Here is a 19,456-nt window from a genome sequence, read left to right as displayed (position 1 = left end):
TTTCTAATTTTATTTTATTTTTTTGCAAAATCACATTAATATGAAATATTTGATTGAGGAAAATATTTCAAGATTTGAACTTCCGTTGGTAGGTTGTCATTAAAAGAGAAAATATTCAAATTTTAAGATTGAAACATGTTGAGAGATAAAATAGAATTATTAACTTGCGCATTTGTCTATTGATAAAATAAATAATTAAAGATATTTTGATAAAGAAAACAAGGATTGTAATCCCTTAAAAGCATAAGACCCTTTTCATTTGACATAATAATTTAAATAATAATATAGATAAGCGTGTATTTTATTTTTACAAAACAAATGGAGTTTTAATAGTTATTTAATAGCAGCATATAGGTCTACAAGAAAGTAATATATCAATGTCAACTGAATTATGTTTCTTCCACTCGCAGCCTCTTGCTTAATGTCTTACAGGTAACGAAAAGAAAGGGAAAGAAAAAAGTGAAAAGGAAATTATAACCCCACTAGTTAACAAGATCATAATACCAGCTAAGTCAACATTATATAAAAATTTAATAATTGCAATTTAAGGGTGTATTTCTTTTACTTTTGTCAAGTGTTGAGAGTTTTATGGTGTTGAAAGTGATTTTACTTTTTTTCCAATATTGCAAACCTTTCATTCTGGTTTTCATTTAACTTGGAATACCTGAAACATTTCAAAATGTGAGACAATCGACATATACTATATATATATATATATATTGTATATGTAATTTGGATACTTCAAAATTTAAAATGGGAAAGCCAATAGCAAACCATTTGCCCACATAAAGAGCCCGTTTGGGACAAATTCTATTCCAACTTAAAAAAAGTTTTTTAAGTTTGAAAAATTAAAATAATTTTGAATACTTTGAAGAGTATCACATGCTTTATATTCGATAAATACCAATCGTGAGTGCCACAAAATTTACAAAGAATATAAGATTCATCTTGAATAAAGTCGGACTCACAACGTTATGAAAATTGTATAATCGTTTGAACTTCTTTGCACTCAATTACTAGAAAACCATAAACTCATGAATATATATAAGTTGTAAACCAAACAATGATATTTTCTCCATTTACTTAGTCAGTTTCAAATTTACAAACTCATTCACCCGCGCAAAAACTATATCGTGGGCCATAAATCTAGCAACGTATTCAAACTTTATATGAGATTATGGGCGCGTTGTAGTTCTTGATTCGACTATGCAAAAGAAGACGTTTATTTGTTGTAGTGAATCGTACCATGACAAAATAGAAATCACAGGGCTGCTCCTTCCATTGAAATTTTCTAGCAACCTCAACTTTGTCTCCCAAGCCTTTGCCTGGCCTCGGGTGGTGGATCGAATGAACAAAGCTATTGTCGCAGTACATAAGGAACTTATTTGCGTATAATTTAGGCTAGTGGGTCTGGCGAAACATTAACATGGGATTCACCAAACTTAGCAACATCGATGCAAACTCTATCTTTTTTCAGCTGCTCAATCCTCGGATGAACAAACAAATTTGTGTACTTAATTGATGCAATCTTCTTCATATTCATGTGACCAGCCCCGTTAAGGCGCAACTGATAATCATTTTTACCATAAATTGAATTCTATAATAGAAATATAGCATATTTCTCTTTTTAGATGAATTTTTGAACAAGAATATGCGGTTAATTATGACATAAAATTTCCGTTCTTGGAATAAAAAAAATTATTTGATAATGACATAATGTTTCGCCAGGTGGGCAAGGGGCGGGTGGGGGACTGCAGGCAAGAAGCCGGCGAGCAGGTTGGCGGCGGGCAGCGGGCAAGCGGGCGTTTTCTTTAAGGCACGTCTCCGTTTATCGTCCCGACCACGATCTTCTCCTCCCGCCTCCCCCTCTCCCTATATAAGGTACGTCTTCTTCTTTCTTTCCCCCTCATCCGGAAACTATAATCATGGCATTTTCCTCCTCATACTCCCACTCTAATTTCCTTCTACCACCTCGGTTGACTGGGGCCTGTGCCGGCCGTGTCCCACGTTGCCCCCCGGCCGTCCCTGCCATCCCAAGTGTGCTGCTCCCGTCCACAAAGCTGCCGCCAACCCTTCCTGGCGATCTCCTCGACTTCCCCGATGTCCCCTATGTCCCCAGCATCTCGGACGACCTGGTGTCGCACCTGCACATCATCCAACCCTGGTGGTCGCCGATTGATGACCTCCTCCTCCTCCTATTGGTAAATTATGACTTCGAATTGGGTAGAACAATGAAGACGAATATTCATAATACTCAAATCGGAATTTGAGGCGGGATATTACTTTATTTAAGAATTTATTTGCCCCACAACGTTGCTAATGATCACCGGCAAAAATTCTCTAGGATACAACAAAATCTCATATGAGAATATTAGATAGCAATTCTAGTATTTCTTTAGGGTCTCTCTAGGAAACAATTTGAAAGAATGGCCGTAGTTTTCGGATGAAAGCTCGAAAAGAAGAAAAATGATCACTTTCGTTTTCTGAAAAATAACAAGTATATATATAAACCTTGATGTCTTGCAACTCTTCGTGAAAATTGCCAAAGACCAAAGAATGAACAAACACGTCCTTTAAAAAAATTGTTCAGATAAACAAATGCGACTCCTCGGAAGAAGTCGAAAAACGAACAATTGCTACCCTTCGAGAAAAGTTGCAAACCGAATAAATGATTTTCTAAAGATTGTATCGAAAAAACACAAACAAAAAAATTCGGAATAATAGTTTTTTTTAATAGAATTTCAAATTTTCATTTTATATTTCATTTCGAAAATTCTCAAATTAAAAAAGGCAACCTTTGAATTTATTAAAATTAATAACAAAAAATATAATAAATAAATAACAAAGAAATTAAGGGATTAGTGCTAATTAAACCGCGGCACGCAAACGTGCTAAGTGCTCAAAATCGCGCACCAAGACGGGTATGGTGGGATCTAGCCCCACCTTATCATTCCTTTAAATACTAAAAGGAAATCTCACACTTTTAAATTGGCTCACTCCCTTCCATTTTTTCCACGTGAGACAAGGATAAAAAGCACCAAAATCGTGCACCCGCACGCGAGTAGGGTGGGTCTAGTCATTCCTTTAAGTACTAAAAGAAAATCCCACATTTTTAAATTGATCCACTTCCTCCCACTTTTCTCACGTGGGACAAGGATAAAAAACACTCAGTTTGTTTTGACAAACAAACCTCCAACACCTCCTACCATGGCGTGCGGTAAATAATTGGAGGCTGGCCTTAATTTTGTTTGTTTTTTGTTTTTTATACGGAATCAAATGAAATGAAGCTCTCTCTCTTTACTAATATCATGACTCCAAGATTACTTAAGTTTACACGAGCACATGCCCAAAAGTCATTCCATATAAGTTTCAACTCGCAACCTTTTGGAAATTGTATAATCATTAAAAGTTCTTTGCACTCAGTTACTAGAAGACCATGAACTCATTGACATAAATAAGTTGTAAATTGAATGATGATAATTTTCCCTAACTACTTAGTCAGATTTTCAAATTTACAAACCGATTTGCCCGCACAAAAACCATATTGTGGGCCATAAATCTAGTAAAGTACTTTAAACTTTACACGATACATTATGACGCGCCACAATTCTTGATTCAACTATGCAAAAGAAGTCATTTATTTGTTAAAAAAGTCAATCGTACATGAGAAAAAGAAACCACGGGGCTGCCACCTTCCATTGACATTCTCAATCAACCTTAACTTTGTCAAGTCATTGTCGCAGTACAAATGAAATTTATTTGTGCATTATTTAGATTAATGGGTCTGGCGAAACATTAACGTGGGATTCACCAAACTTAGCAGTGTCGATGCAGTTTGTCCTTTTCCAGTTGCTCGATCCTCGGATGAACAAGTGAGTTCGTGTAGGGAACCGACGTCATCTTCTCCATGCTCATCGCGACCAGCAGGTCAGCTGCTCAGTCGACTTCGGAGAAAGAATCAACGTCTCGATTCCAGGTTTTCGAAGAAGCAGATGAGAATTCATGACCCTTAACCATCCGACTTGATAGATACGATTTAACCTAATCTCGATTATCAGCAGCATAACCAACTTCCCCGGATCGCATGGCCTCCCGAAACTTCTATTTAAAACAGAAGAAGAAGGAACAAAGAGAATTCATCTCTCTCTCTCTCTCTCTGGTGCTGTGCTGTGCAGAGCGGTAATGTCTTCCAGTAGAAAAGGACTCCTGAAGACCATTTTCACACCGAGTTTGGGCTGCGGGTGTGGGAAGCCGGAGCCCTCCGATGCCGTCGAACCCACCACAATTCAACCCAGAAGAGACTCTTCATCTTCATCGTTCTCACTCCATGACAAGCTCAAGCTCGTCAAGATAGAATCTTGCCCTGGCCCCTCGTCTTCCTTCGCTTCCCACACCACCACTACCACTACCACCACCACCACATTCTCGCTCCCCAACGCCGACGCGCCTCCGAACCGCCGCCCCGACCCGGAGGCGCCGAGGCCGATCATCGGGAACAGCATCGCCGTCGCGAAGGACTCCGACGACCCGTACCGAGATTTCAAGGACTCGATGCTCCAGATGGTGCTGGAGCAAGGGATTTACTCGAGGGACGGCTTGCAGGAGCTCCTGCACTGCTTCTTGAAGCTCAACTCGCCTCGCTACCACGCCGTCATCATCCGGGCCTTCACCGCGATCTGGAACGGCGTCGCTTCCGCCGCCGCCGGCGATCTGGATGCGTTGCCGCCGCCGCCGCCGTCGCCGTCGCCGTCACCGTCGTCGGGGTGTCAGAGTAATAATCATGGTGGGGATGGAGTTGAAGGAGGGTAGCGTGAATGAGAGGCTGTAGCCACGTGAGAGCATTTCTCTCGCACGTGTGGAACTTCTTCTCTCTTATCATTTTATCTTTTATTTATCTCTTGGAATGTTGAAATATTTTGGTGGTGTGAGGAGGAAATAGTGTCCATATGATCCATGAATTCTTCTAATATATATGATTAGAAATATAGAGTTTTTCATTTTAATCACCCGATCATTTCTTGTTTTCTACTCACCATTATCTCCTGTTAAAAAAGCAAAAAAGTACTTCCAATGTTCAATATTGTCAATCTCTTGCACTAACGATTTTTAACTTAGTTTTATTATGAGGCAAAAAAAAAAGTTCAAAAATTTTCCCAACTAATATACTTATGAAGCCTAAAAATTATAACATGATCCATGTCTTTCCTATTATGAATCAACGTCGGTTTGTTATTGTTTTTTGCCATGTCATCGAGCGAAAATAAATGCAGACAAATATCTTAATCGAACAAGAAAGAACTTAGAGGGCCAAACCACACGAGTAACAATGACTTTAAGAGATGAAGACATACACACCAGGTGTGCAAGGATAGCAACTTCGTGTCTAATCAAATATTTATGGGATAATAGCACAAGCAATCCTAAACTTTAGTTTGATATACAATGCCGTCCTTAAACTTTTAATTTATTCAATATGACCATTCAACTATTGTTAAATGTTAAATATAATTCTTAAATTATATGAAAATATTTAACAATTCAAGGAATAAATTCAACTTTGAATATAAAATCAAGGATCACATTAAATAAATAAAAGTTCATGAACAAATTATACATTTGATCAAAATTTAGATATCATATCGAATAAACTAATGATTTAGCTATTCAAATTTAAGACTGAGATTGTACATTGGTTGTTTTTCCCGACATTCAATTACTTTTGGTGGGGAAACTACCAACTGGCCGTGCCAATGATTACTACAATGACATAGCAGTTGTAGGGACCGTTGCCCATGCTTACGTCTTGCAATGCCCACATCTTCATTTCTTCAAAGGCCCGCAAGGCACGCACTCTTGCCATGCCTACAGGCTACATCTTCATGTCTTCTTTGACCAGAAAGATCAATAGATCAAAACAGCAAAACAGAACCAGAGTCCAACAGGAACATGCTCCAGAACAATAGTTCACGGTGGATGGTTCGGGAAATGCATCATTTTTAAAGCCAAAGCTATGATCCTTAGAAGCCACATTCGACGGGACAAGGCGCCGAGACTCAACATAACCGCTGAGACAGGGGGTGGGTTATATAACTGGATGGATAAACACACAGCAAGATATAGCAAAAGCGTTTTCGAGTAATTCACCCCCATGCTCTTCGAAGCGGGAGGAGATGAAGACCTAACACCGGCATTCCAATGCTGCAATGCGTTCGGCTTTGTTTGGCATCAAACCGGTGAGAGCTGTGAAGAAAATGGGAATATTAGATTAGAAATAAGAACCCCATTTGCTTTTTTTCTCTTCTTTTCGGTAAGAACTAATTCAATTGTGCAAGCGATAGTCGCAAACTGCTTACCTAGGTATCTAGGACGCTGCAGAAAGCCGAAGATGGTTACGGCTCATAAACCTCAGCAAGCCGAAAACCTTCACTTAGAAGCTGATTTCTCAAGTGCTCTCTTCGTTCCATTTGATCGATCCACAGCAATGCTGTTGCAGAACAGCAGGTCCTGCACAGGAATTACCACCATGAATCAGAGGCTAACTGTTTCTAGATACAACTTCATTGTCACATGGTTTAGTTGAACTAGAAGATACAAGTCCAGATTAGGAATAGTGGAACCAATTGTTTCTGAAATGCTTCCTTTAAATTTTGTCAGAAATACCGGTGAGAGAATTCGGGAGGGGATTTCACAGCAAGAGATTGCTTAGGTTTGGAGAAAAAATAGGAGCAATTAACGGTCCAATTGGCCTCCAAAAGGGTCATATTCATTCGAGTTTGGATTTTCCTCGGCCTTTTCCCTTCTTCTCGCGAGGATAGTGCAAGCTAGAAATCATCCGTAGATCACCTAAAGGCAGATATGAAAGTGACGAAGAAATGAACTGAAACTTGACCTCCAGCACTGCTCCTGCACAACAAATTTGTAAGCCAATGTCAGTATTTGATGCAACGAAAACTGTGGAACATAAACAATGGTCTCGAGTATTGCAGGTACTCTAGATACATACAAATAAAAAGATGCCCTACGTTTGCCAGATGATCAAAAGAGTTTGCAACATGAAACTGTGTACAATTACGGGCAGCAAGCCAAGCGATGAACTGAAGAATCTACAGGCCGCCAGATCAGATCGCTGGACCTTAGCTTCTTCACAAACTAAAATAAGTGGTATGAATTTCGCCATTCTTGGCATGTACCAATCACTAATACACGACACACTATGAAACAAACTCATTCAGTGTTGTTTCAACAGAAGAATTCCAATCCCGATCAGGATAAGAACTAGGTTGAGAACAGGCTTTTCTATTTCTGTTTTTTTTTTTCATTCTGCAAAGTTTGAAGTTACACTGAGAAAATCAAGACATTGCGATAAAACCATGTCCAGAAATGCAAGATAAGCTGTCCCGGACATAGAACCGGCAGGTTATCCTGGTTAATTACGAGAAGTTAATGAACAAAAGCAGTCCCACGAGAGGTGAACAAGGTCGTAATGAACCAGCCATGTTTCATTATTCACCAGTTGTAACTCCGCTATCATAAGAAACAGGACAGTCCCAAATCATAAACGCACAAGCAACCGGCACAAACGACACAAAAGCGGGAGGATTGAAGGTGACAATTACCAATCAACACATTATGTGATGGCACGAAGCAAACATACAACAGGCGATCCCGGAGATAAGCTGTCATGTCCAGAAATGCCAGAAATGCAAGATAAGCTGTCCCAGAGATAGAACCGGCAGGTGATCCTGGTCAATTACGTGAAGTTAATGAACAAAAGCGGTCCCACGAGAGGTGAACAAGGTCGTAATGACCCAGCCATGTTTCATTCTTCAGCAATTGTAACTCCGCTATCATCAGAAGCAGGACGGTCCCAAATCATGTACCGGATCGAAGCCGGCAATTACCAATTCAACACATTATGTGATGGCACGAAGTAAACGTACAGCAGGAAATTGATTCGATAAATGTATGCTTTTGGTATTTTGATTGATTTTGATGGAGTCGATCAGCTGATAGATTTCAATCTTGATTTGATTCAAGGTGCAAATTTGAGTACACCAGTGAATAAGATACCGAACAATATTCACAAAATGTACCCACAAATTTGGTACGGTACAAAAGAATGAATTGAATTTTGGGGATTGATCCTAATAGACCTCTAGGCCGTACAACACGCCGGCGTGCTTCTCCGGCCCGTCGTCGTTGGCGAAGTAGACGTCCCTAATCTTCCTGAACGCTTGCCACGTCAGCAAGCTGTCGGAACCGGCCTGGTGGCACTTGCCGACCGCCCGGTCCAGCTCCAGGGCGGCGGCGACCCGGTCCAGCCCGCCGTGCAGGCTGTGGCAGAACCGCATGAGGTGCTTCACGTCGTACACCCGGTCCCCGAAGAACACCCGCACGACGGCGAGGAACTCCGGGAGGTCGCCGGGGAGCTCGCGGCGGGTGAGGGCCTTGACCAGGTACCCGAAGTCGTAGGCGCTGTGGAACGTGACCCAGCTGACGGCGTCGTTGCAGACGAGGCCGGACGACATCACCAGCTCAGCGAAGCGGGCGGAGTCGATCCCCTCGGCGCGGTTGCGGTCGAAGTCGACGCCCTGGCGGCGGAGGAGCTCGATGGAGTCGGGCGCGTGGGGGTCGCGGGCGGCGTCGAACTCCCGGAAGTTGAACTCCCAGATGAACCCGGGGAGGCCGCCGCGGGCGTCGGAGAGGGTGAGGCCGACCTGGATGAGGGAGAGGGCGTCGACGTTGGACTTGAGGAGGCGGTAGTGGTCGGAGGGGAGGGGCGGGTGCCGGCGCCGGCGCCGCGGCGGAAGACGAGGCCGGGGAACTCGGTGTCCATGGAGACGAAGGGGTAGCGGTCGATGAGGTCGCGGATGAGGCCGAACTCGGCGTCGAGGTTCCAGGCCCAGACCTGGCGGATGGCGACGGCGGAGGCGGCGGAGGAGGAGGAGGAGGGGCGTTCGTCGGGGGTCGCCATGGCCGGGATGGGGGAGGAGGGAAGCGTCGGAGATGGGGAGATGAGGGAGGGGAAATGGAGGGGCGGGGGGTTATATAAGGGCGGAAAGCGGAGGAGGAAGAAGGTGGTGGGAAGGAGGGGGCCGAACGTGACGGGTCAGTTTCAGTTCTCAGTTCAGTGGAGGAGTCTCCTTCCTCGCCTTTTCCGAAGACTCGTCCAAGTTCAACGCGTCTTGGGCGCTTTGACTGGACCCCCACCCCCGACTACTCCCGAATAACGACGACTGAATTGGCGCCGCTCGTTGCGGACCCCACTACTGTAATTTAGTGGTGATTTATTTGATTACGGAAATCTCTCGCCTTACCTAATTTTTGCATACTTTTGATTAAAAAAAATAAGAAATATCTTCTTCTTTTTTTCTTTTTAATAAATATTCGGAGGAAGAGAAGAAAACAGAGGAGGAGCAGGGAGATCGGGTGTTTCGTTTGACCTTTCGGCTGCCCGAACGAACGAGAGTAGAGACGGGAAAAATCAGGCAATTATTTTGTCTTTTTTTTCCTTACATTTCTTTTTCGCTGACGTCGGACGGCGGCTGTCGTTGCCGGAAAACGTGTTTTGCATTTTCGGTGCTTGCACCGTGTATCCGGACCATCGCCCAATAGCGACGAAACTGTTTTCCTCGAGTGTTTATTTATCGCGCTCGACTATTATCCTGGTTTCTGATTTTAGCAATTTATTTTTGCTGATTTAAAATTGCTGACAAATTTAACGACGACACACCTGAAGGCATACGAACCATCTCATTGAATATTTACTAATATAAAATCCGCATGATTTCAGCGCACGTCCTCATCCTCATCCCCTTCATTCTCCTCTTCTTCTCTGAGCTGCTGCTCTCCGTCGAAGTTCCGGCAGTGCATGTCCGGTCGATGAGTATGGCAGGTCCAGAAAACCCATGATTCCAGCGCATGTTCTTAGTCGACGGGCATGGTAAATAGATCTGATCATGGACCTGGTGGTGCATGACAATGCTTAGATTGACCAAGGGGTCTGGGTGGGTTATTAGTCTGAACAAGGATACGTAGTTTGAAGCCCTGGTCAAGCCCTCCACCAAGGCTGATCAGGCCCAAATACTTCTTGTACAAGAATTTTTGGGGAATGTGTTGGGCTTTCAGATGACTGATTCGACACGGCATTAGGGACCGGCCCGTCCAAGGACCTCCTTCGATTGGTTGATTACGGAACGAATTCAAATCAATCTGACAATCTCCACGACCCGCCAGACACGAAGGAAATACCGTGCTCGATGGAGTTCAAAGCGTGCACTCTATTGCAGATCTGAATTGACCCTCTAGGCTCTAATTAATGCTTTAAGTGTGGTGAGATGGAGAGAGACCGGACACGTGAGACTTTATGGCTTGTGAGGAGATCTATGCCTAACATTGCCGGGATTCGCGACTTGTCTCGAGTCGTTTGGATCATCGTTGCAGCGGTCAAAGTATGGACGCAATTACATTGACTCTTACATCTGTGATATATATATACTTGTGATTGGGGAGTAGCCGTGTAGCCGTGCATGAATTTCCAGCTAATGAAAGTGATGTTTACATTTCATTAAGGCATACCAGTCTTTTTAAATTAAAACGATGAGTATGGACGTGTCAAAATCGATCGACACAAGGTGGCATTTAATGTTGGCTTTGGTTGAGCACTATCGTTTTCGTTCTCGGGGTAGATCGTTAGCTCAACCACCGCTTGGCTTTGCATTGATTTTGGGCCGATGCGTTTGAATGAGCTAACTGCCTAGGGCTTTACGACCCTTAATGTGACAGCTTCTGGCCTTCTATCTCCAAGATTAATTTGCATTTGATTGACTAATTGATTAATTAAGTGGCAGCATACCTAATTCTACGTACCACGGCTTTCCGACTGGACTTTACACGTTCAACGTATTACAAACGTGTGTAGGTTTTCCACTATTTTGTAATAATATATTCGAGGGTTTGCAAGTATTCCATTAACCAAATAATTTAGACAGAGAAATTTAGTAACACGACATTAGTGATAGAACTACCTTTTAACTAATAAATTAATCTTTTCTAGCTAGGCAGATCAAAGTCAAACTGCATCACAAGAGGAAAGCAGACAGGAGAAAGAAAAGAGAGATCGAAACGAGACGCGTGCAAAGCGAAGTAGATCATCGAACTGAATCACCACGTCAAGAGAGGCGACTACTATTGTATAGAGGCCCTGAGCAAAAGAGCAAATCTCGTAGGGATTTCCGGGTTCGAGCGCTTCAGATCCTGTTCTTCTTGGCAGAGTGATTGTCTTCGTTGACGAAATCGAGCAGGACGGAGCTCTTGCACCTCGGGCACTTGGGGTCGACCTCGGATAGCATCACGTACATGAGGCATCGAGGGCAGCCCACGACCACCATCGAAGCGACCACTCGAGGTCGAGGATCCTTGCCCAAGTAGCCTATGCTGACGTTGCCATTGCTGTTGCTGTTGCGGTTCGCTTCGAGCCCCGTTGGTGAGGTGGAGATGCATGAGCTTTCGCATGAAGAAGGTGATGAGTTTGGCGATTCCTTCGTTTGGAGATGATAATGGCCATCGTCAGCTCTCGGTGGCGACAAGTTCAGCCTCAGCTCTAGCTTGGGGCTCTTTGCTCTTCCGCCGCTCATCTTGGAAGCTGTACCTGGCTTTTCTCTCAAGCAATATTTCCCTTCTTGGAGCTCACCTTAACAAGGGAAAAAGAGAGAGGAAATACTAAGAAAATATCCTATGCATCTAGGGAAAAACAAAAGCTATTCTATAGATAATATCGCCCATGAAACTTGTTACGTAAATTCTAAAACTTAAAAGAGAGAGATGCTACATCCTAACTTATGATATTCTATTGTAGTAATTAGATGATTCGCAAAACGTTGGGCTTCATTCTTACCTTGAGTTTGAAGAAGTAGCTCTTCTCAAAAGAACACTATCTGGGATTAAGACAAGAAGAAAAAGGAATTGCTGATCAAATAGCAATGTTGAAGTTGTCAAGGAGTCTCGTACCGCAATTTATAATGCCTTGCATAGAGAGAGAGAGAGAGAGAGGTTCTCTTTATAGCCTATTACTTGTGGGTAGGAAAGGAGGGTATTTGAAATTAGGTAAGTAAAGAGAGAAGGTGGGTTTGAGATGAAATGAATTGAGAGGTCGCACAATGGGTGGAAGAGAGCCAAGAAACCAAAAAGGGCTGAAAAATGTTCTTAATGTGGAAAAAAGTTACTAGGATCGACTCATTGCCTTCATTCATTTATGGGAGAGTGGTTGTGTTCATATCCATGACAATTTAGTTAACCTAACAGCTATTATAAGAAATCTGGAGGCATTTAAAGCTTCACGGTTCATGTTTAGATGGAAAGCTACCATATAGTCTTTTGCCCCATGAGAAATAAATATATAGTTAGGCTGGTTGATGCCATGCTTCTATTGAATATGTACGTGATTTTGTGATTAATCGGATGAGCTAAAATCATAGAGGATTGTGTTTTTATTAGCTAATTAGCTAGGTAAATGCATATATTCGATAGTCATACTCACAATACAATCGACTGTGAGAAACTACTCTGTTATAATAAACACCGTTGATGTAAAGAAAAATTTCACTCAAGCGTTATTTATCAAGTGGCATGTGTATATGATAGCTACCTATCGATAAAGTTAATCGAAGCTAATAGTCAAGAGATTAAGACAGCGCGTCTAATAATTAAATGTTCATTAAAGTTACCGGTTGAAATCCCTTTTCTAATAGGTGCCCAAAAAAGTCCGTACAATCAACTGATGCGGTTTAGAATTTCTAAAAGGTTGTTCCATAGACCTTGAGTCTAATGGCTATCGCTGCTACAGGATGTCTCGTAAGTGCTCGATTCACCGCCCTGATCGCGTAGTACCCTGCGAGGCTATAAAGGCTGCTTGGAGTATCCAGGATCCTTTTGAAGTGCCAGTTGCATAGGGCGACCGGGTCAGGCCGAGTCAGAAAGGCTTTGATGACTCGAGGTTCATCTTAAGGAAAGGAGAGTGAGGGGAGCGTGTGTCGCCGGAGAAGTGATCGGACAGGGCAGGGTCATCAATGAAATGGCGAGAACGGAGGTGGCCATAAAGGTATCATGTGGACGTTCGATTCATGTAGTTGTTATTTATGATTCAGTAATCAGGCCAGTGGCATTCAACTACTCCATTAAAGCTCCACAAGAGAAGGGGGGCGAAGAGAGATCTTTTCGAGACTGAGAAAATGTTGTTGTTATCGTCCCGCTCCGAAAACGAAAGAAGCCACTGGAAACTGGGAGAGATGCAGGGGCCAGTGACGTCAAGTCAACCGAGGGCTTACGTCGTCATCTGGGTCGAAGTCTCAAGCCCTCATAAGGACCGATTCGAGTGTCTATTAGGGGTGGACATGATTTAAGGATAGAACCGAGAATCTGATAATCAAACCTATGAGAACTTATCCATTTTCAGGTTCTAGGAGATGTAGTGCAAATTCCATGTTCCAAAAATTGAGGAATCTATTCCAACAGATAAGTTTTAAGTTTCAAGTGGAATCGGGAACCTGGAATCTAAAATAAGTTTTCGTGTTTTTCTTATTCTATGTATTTGCACAACCTTGTAGCATTTCTTGATGTCCAATGATAAGTATACAATCTGAAATCACTAATCTAAACTGCTTTATTAAAATTCCATAGTTTTTGTGCATCTAAATATAAGTTGTGATTAATGGATTGTAACAAATAATGATTATTATAGATGATGATTTACTATAACTGTTCAATTAAAAGTATAGATGAAACTTAAATAGATCCCAAAATCAACTTTAGAACTTGTGATTAGATAAGTTCCAAGTTCTTGAGTATGCACGATAAGTTTCAGATTACAAAAATTAGGAAATACATTTTAATGAGTAGGTTTCAAATTATAAAGTGGAATTGGGACATAACCTAAAACAACCACTCACCTCTTGAGGTTCGAAACATCATAGTTCATGCAACTTGGAGACTTTATAAACGTTAAGTTGGTACTTGTGTTTGTTCAAAAGTGTAGTAGCTAGTTATGACGATTAGGAAGACTCGCCAACCAAATTTGAAGACAGATGCATTAATATTGGTTGCTCCAACATGGAGCCATAGGACCCGACGACGGACCTGAGGATGCCAGCAAGATCCGCTGCTGCCCCTCGGCCCATCGGGTGTGCGGCAAGATGTTTTCTACCATCACCCAGCGATATATTAAACTCCGTGTGAATCCTTTTTTGTTTCCTCGCAAGGAGCTAATATTCCCTCGAAGGTATCATCTCGCCAACCTACCGGAAGCCGTAACACCTTATCCAGATGGCCATCGCTCTGTCCTTATGAAATGGAAGCAGAGGAGTATGCAAAAGAACCGGGATTCGCCCGGACCACCCAGAACCGGACTGAAACTGCTCGAAACCGGTGGTTTTTGAGGGAACTGATCCGGTTCCCGTTTCAATTTATGAGAATCGATTTCCAGTTCCATGGGTGGATCCATCCACTCATCCACCTAGACTGGACCGATTAATTTTGAACATTAAAAAAATTGAAATTACTAATAACAAACTCAGCATCAAAAGGCAAGCAGTGCACGAACCAAAATTAGTTCCGATCTTTGCGCGCAGAAGAAAGTCCCGATCCTCCTGAGGTGCCACTCAGCCCCTGACCTTCCAAGACCGCCAGAGGGATGGTAAGCCCGAACCCGACTCCTGTTTTGGGGTAGTGTAGCCTTTGTCTTATGGGTATCTTTCTGGAGTGGGATCTCATCTCTCTTGATTTGCTGCTGCACAAGTACTTGATGCAGCGGTTGATGCAGCGGCGGCTTGCGTTAGCTTGTATGTTTTGTCTCATTAATGATCAGATGCGAGTGTTTGAGCTTATTTGAGCTGATCTTGATCTAGGTTTTACGTCAAGTTCATTCTTTGGCCTGCAGTTTTCTTGACAAAATGCTGAGCAAATGGAGACGTCTAGAAGTTAAAAAGTCTAAAGCAGATCTTGACAAAACACTGAGCAATTAGTGGGCAAAACTCAAAAGGCCAGCATGCGAAAAAGAAGGGTGGGATTGAGACAGTGATATTATTATCATGGAGACTGACGATCCGGTTCCGGGTGGATCCGATTCTAATTTTTCGAACCCGATCGGACGATCCGGTTCTAGGTTAGAAACCGCCCGCCCATACCATGCACACCCCTACGTGACATCCTAACAGACATGTCTAAATGGTGAAGAGACTGACTCAACATAATTAGCGGACGGTTCCCGGTTCTAGGTTAGGAACCGCCCGCCCATACCATGCACACCCCTACGTGACATGCCTAACAGACATGTCTAAATGGTGAAGAGACTGACTCAACATAATTGCCCAGGCGACCATTGGACAGAGAAGGTCATCAATAAAGGTGGCCGAACAATTAGGTGATGTTCAGAGGGAAATTAATGGATATAACATCACCATCACCTTCTTCTTCCTCTTGTTCTTTCTTCTTCACCTCCGTCTCCCTTCCTTCAAGACACGAGATGTCCGAGCGGGACTGTCAGAGACTTCAATGCATGTTATAACCAAAATGCATTCTCCGGAAGGAGGAGAAGTTTCAGAGAGATGGGTGACGCATTAATCACGGGGTTCCAAAACAACTAAAGTGACGGTGTGGTGTACGCTACTAGTTAGGCCGGCATAGTTCGATAGTGTCCCAAGAGAGCATGTTCTTCTCAATACATGGACGGGGAAAGATGAGATTGATCGAATTTCTCCGCCACAATCTTACCCCAGTGGATTGTGGCAGTAGAAGCAAAAGGCAAGCGGTTCTAGTATTCATGAACTTCCAAAGAAAAGAAAAAAAGGCATAGACCACATACATTGAATGATGATGATGCCAAAGCATCCAAATGGACTCCGATTTGATAGGATTTGTGAAGACGATAGTGCCATCTTGCACAGTGAAATTCAAGCCATCCCGAATGTTCTGTTGTATTAATTGCTATTTTCTGCCTATTGTTTCCATTAAATACACTTAAAGATGAATCTAACTAGCTAAAGATAGGTGGTCCACATAAATGCTTACATATCTCTATCAATTATGAATGTTTCTAATGTTTTCATGCACACCATGCACGCCTTTATATCATCGGCTCCTCTGTTCCCGTGCTAATCTCAAAAATCGCCAGAGCATTCCAGTTTGACAACTAGGATTCTTCGAAGCTTCTATTTTTACACTATCAATTCCATTGGCTGCAAAGCTGGACTTTGGCGAAGATTAAGAAAATAATTATTGCTTGCTTTGATTGAAGTTCTCAGGGAAAGTTATCCTGTGAAGAGAATTGACTTAAGTTGGAAAGGATAAGCAAATAACCAAGAGCTTTTCCTAACAATCTGAAGATGTGGAAGATCTCACCTAATCCTCTAGAACCTGCTTTTGTTCAAGCTCAATAAAATGTTCGGGTAGAGGGATCGTGGTGCTATTTCTTGTCTTACCACTCCTGCATTGCGACAGCTGCTCCTTAAGGCTCCGGACAAGCTCATACAGTTTTTGGATGCGTTGCTCTTGCAATATGATGATCTGCAAAAGGCGACAACAACTACAATTACAAAATAAAGCAAGGACTAGAAGATATCTCTAATTCAGCAGCAAACTAGCAGATTGATATCCAGATGACCCGAAAGTGCAATGAAGACGAGATAGAAAGGAGCTGCAAACACCTGAAAGAAATCAAATAAAAAATCAACCACTTTTACAGGCCAAATAGCAATTGATTTGGGACTGAATGAGTTTCTAGGAGCAGAAAAGAAAAGAGCTTTGAGCCGTCGAAATTTGGCAATTGGTGAATTGTGGGCAAAACTGAGTTAAGCTCGGAGAAGTTTCTTCTTGTTGGAGAAATCTCCCCATTTTGAATCTTTCAAGGGGAGAAGAGATCATTCCTAAATACAAACTGGATGGTTTTGCTTCAGGAAAATCAGTTTTACCAAGAAGTTTGACAACAGATTAAAAAAGGCTGACTTTCTAGCAAGCATCCACGGTTGAAAAGTCCACGTTCTGCCTATAACAATAGAATTCCTTCTGTTATCTTCAAAACAAGCCATTCATAATTACACTTGATCCCTACATTTAAATGACACTTTCTTTCCAAATCAGCCATTAAAATTGAGGCTATACTGTCCATGGCCAAAGCATCCTCATGAAAAAAATAGAAGATGCAATTTTTAGGGCACTCTTTTATGGAAGTAACACATTCCGAGGTGCAAAGGAAGACATGATTTAGTTGGTTTGGTCTTTTGCAAGTATGGGGCCAGATACACAAGTTATGAGCATTGATTCAAAAATAGTCCGGGCTACAAAGACCGACTAGCAAAAGAGAGGGAAGAAAGAAGGACATCTGCCTGAAAGCTGGGAAGAGAAAGACTATAAGAATATAATGTTAAGTATCCACTTGACTCGCAACCTTGCCATTCAAAGAGCAAGATGGTGCATCAATATCAACAAAACAGACATTGCACGGATTCTATAAAGTGAAATAGAACCCTCTTAAAAGAACTACAGAACAACATAAATCACCGGTACAGATAACGATGAGCATTATGCTGTCATACTTCACGTTCTACGTCTTCACTTTAAATGCCATTGGAACTAACCATGGGGGGTACATCGCATACTGATTAAGACCGTACAACAGGCAGCAAAAGGAAAACCAAATGAAAGGCAGAAAAAACAAACTTCACATTATGGCATGACTGAGAGGCTTCGATTAAGCATGGCTCCATTCTGAGCAGATAGAATCAACTCAGTAACAAACAGTAGATGCAGGGAAAAACTTGACAGCATTTTATTGAACAGGAATAAAGGAAACAACTACCTTCTCTTTCACAGCTTCTCGCCTCACTGAAACTCGGGTTTGCTTCTGGGCAACGCTCAGAGTGTGTTCAAGGTCAGTCACGAGGGGTTGCTTCCACTCAAACTGGGAAGTGATAATGAGGACTAGCAACAGAAAGGCAAGTAACAAGGGACGGGGCATCGTCACAAAGTTTCACGGAACCTGCAATTTAACTTTTAACTTAGATTATTAAGTGTCACGAACTTGAACACGTTCAAGAATACACATGGTAATAGCGACTTCAATAGTCAAAAAGCTGGGAACTTCCTGTCTCGCTACTATCCCAAACTTTCGCCAGTCGAACATCAGAATTACCAAGGACAGAAACACAAAGCAATCACGAAAAGCAAGACCTTGTCTTGCAAAATGAAAATTAACCAAGATCGTCATATAAATGTACTCCTTAATGCAACCGACGTGTTGACCAGACACAATGCAAGCCAAAACCCAGCTCGAATAAGCAAAACCCATGTTTCTTTTGTCAAGAGAAACGCACAAAGTTCGACAGAAGGATGCTAATTGTTCCCAATGCAACGAAGAGATCGATCATGCCTCGCGACCCAACAACAAGATTGAGCAAGTAGACCCTTTTGTCCCTTCCCCATTTTCAACTTCTCAAGATAAAAGCAACCCCCCAAGAAAAAAACCCTGATATCCAATTCAAAAATGCTCCATGTACGGGACAAAGAAGCACTAATTAAGCAGGAATCGACTTTCGCAATCCATCGACGCTTCTCCAACTCAAGCAAAAACCCGCACGCCCCCCGGGACTTCATTCCAGAGTAGAGCGGGACATTCCACGCTCGCTCGCTCGCGCGTCCATTCGCAAACCAACGGAAGGAAGAAAGCGCCGATCTCGATCGACACAAGGCACGCTAAACGCAGCGGAAGGAAACGGGGGAGAAAAAAGGCGACGAGACGAAGCAAGATTCGATTTACCCAGAATCGACGCGCGCCTGTAGAAGGAAGGAGCGACGACCTCATGATCGATCGAGTGACATCGCCGCGACGCTCGAGCCACTTCAACTCAAGCGCTCAACTACCGTATGCTGACTTCTCCTCCTCCTCCTCCGGGCTCGTTGCTTCATCATCCGCCTTTGGTTTTGGTTCGCGTGCAGTGCAGTTCGGATGACGAAAGCGGGTCGGGTCATTGGATATCGAAATCCGGGGCGGGGCGGATGCGTGGCGCCGTGGACAAAATATTTTGCGTCACCCTTCCAACTACTGTATATCTTTTTTTCCAATGCTAGATAAAGGTGGAGATAAAATGAATTGTAACTTACAATTCATATCGTCAAAAAAAAAAATTAGGGTTTTCTTTTTTATTCACTTTTTAAAGAAATAATATATTTTGATTTCTTTAAACGTTTATCTGATTTTTATTTAAATTCACTTAAAAACGAGAATATATATCTTCACAAGAAGGTTTACGATCATGTCTACTACTGACTGGTGATTATCGGTCTGCTTCAATTTGGAAACCTATTGGAACTGACTTGGCTGCTTCGATTTCAGGCTGCTTCATGTTCCTAAAATAAAAAATGAACTCTCCTTCGTTGGTCCTAAAATATTTGGATATCTTTCTCACAA

The 19,456-nt window shown here is 42.5% G+C and overlaps 3 protein-coding genes and 1 long non-coding RNA gene across 6 annotated transcripts; 1 reads left to right on the top strand and 3 right to left on the bottom strand.

Moving 5' to 3' along the window:
• Positions 1-4,182: 4,182 nt before the first annotated feature.
• Positions 4,183-4,809, top strand: LOC104421335 (transcription repressor OFP6). The gene has a single exon (XM_010033247.2). It carries the CDS (start codon positions 4,183-4,185, stop codon positions 4,807-4,809), a length of 627 nt encoding a protein of 208 aa, XP_010031549.1.
• Positions 4,810-7,953: 3,144 nt separating this feature from the next.
• On the bottom strand, positions 7,954-9,030 carry LOC104421334 (probable CCR4-associated factor 1 homolog 11). Its single transcript, XM_010033246.3, is given in 2 exon segments — positions 7,954-8,764; positions 8,767-9,030. Coding segments are annotated over 2 exon segments (828 nt in total). The 5' UTR covers positions 8,975-9,030; the 3' UTR covers positions 7,954-8,144.
• Positions 9,031-10,947: 1,917 nt separating this feature from the next.
• LOC104421333 lies at positions 10,948-12,195 on the bottom strand. The gene is made up of 2 exons (XR_001981845.2): positions 11,897-12,195; positions 10,948-11,692 (listed from the first exon to the last, which is right to left on the bottom strand). It is a non-coding gene; the product is annotated as an uncharacterized LOC104421333 (long non-coding RNA).
• A 3,735-nt stretch (positions 12,196-15,930) lies between these two features.
• LOC104421332 lies at positions 15,931-18,968 on the bottom strand. Of its 3 annotated transcripts, none has more exons than XM_039303802.1 (4): positions 18,806-18,966; positions 17,849-18,039; positions 16,393-16,557; positions 15,931-16,306 (listed from the first exon to the last, which is right to left on the bottom strand). In XM_039303802.1, exons 2-3 carry the CDS (start codon positions 18,005-18,007, stop codon positions 16,393-16,395), a joined length of 324 nt encoding a protein of 107 aa, XP_039159736.1. In that variant the 5' UTR covers positions 18,008-18,039; positions 18,806-18,966; the 3' UTR covers positions 15,931-16,306. The 3 variants fall into 3 exon arrangements, with proteins under 3 accessions (XP_039159736.1, XP_039159735.1, XP_039159737.1); XM_039303801.1 differs by having other exon boundaries at positions 17,849-18,028; positions 18,806-18,962; XM_039303803.1 differs by lacking the exons at positions 15,931-16,306; positions 16,393-16,557 and adding an exon at positions 16,564-17,757 and having other exon boundaries at positions 17,849-18,028; positions 18,806-18,968.
• Positions 18,969-19,456: the final 488 nt, after the last annotated feature.

The sequence above is a fragment of the Eucalyptus grandis genome, chromosome 10 (genome assembly GCF_016545825.1).
Source record: "Eucalyptus grandis isolate ANBG69807.140 chromosome 10, ASM1654582v1, whole genome shotgun sequence".
NCBI classification, from domain to species: Eukaryota; Viridiplantae; Streptophyta; class Magnoliopsida; order Myrtales; family Myrtaceae; genus Eucalyptus; species Eucalyptus grandis.
Note: the sequence above shows the minus strand (reverse complement) of the source record. Positions and strands in the feature narration are given on the sequence as shown.

Excerpts from the sequence above, each read along its gene's own strand:
- LOC104421335 (XM_010033247.2), top strand. The coding sequence starts at position 4,183 with ATGTCTTCCAGTAGAAAAGGACTCCTGAAGACCATTTTCACACCGAGT.
- LOC104421332 (XM_039303802.1), bottom strand. The coding sequence starts at position 18,007 with ATGCCCCGTCCCTTGTTACTTGCCTTTCTGTTGCTAGTCCTCATTATC. Across the intron at positions 16,558-17,848 it reads GAGAAGCTGTGAAAGAGAAG|ATCATCATATTGCAAGAGCA; the intron begins GTAGTTGTTTCC and ends CGCCTTTTGCAG.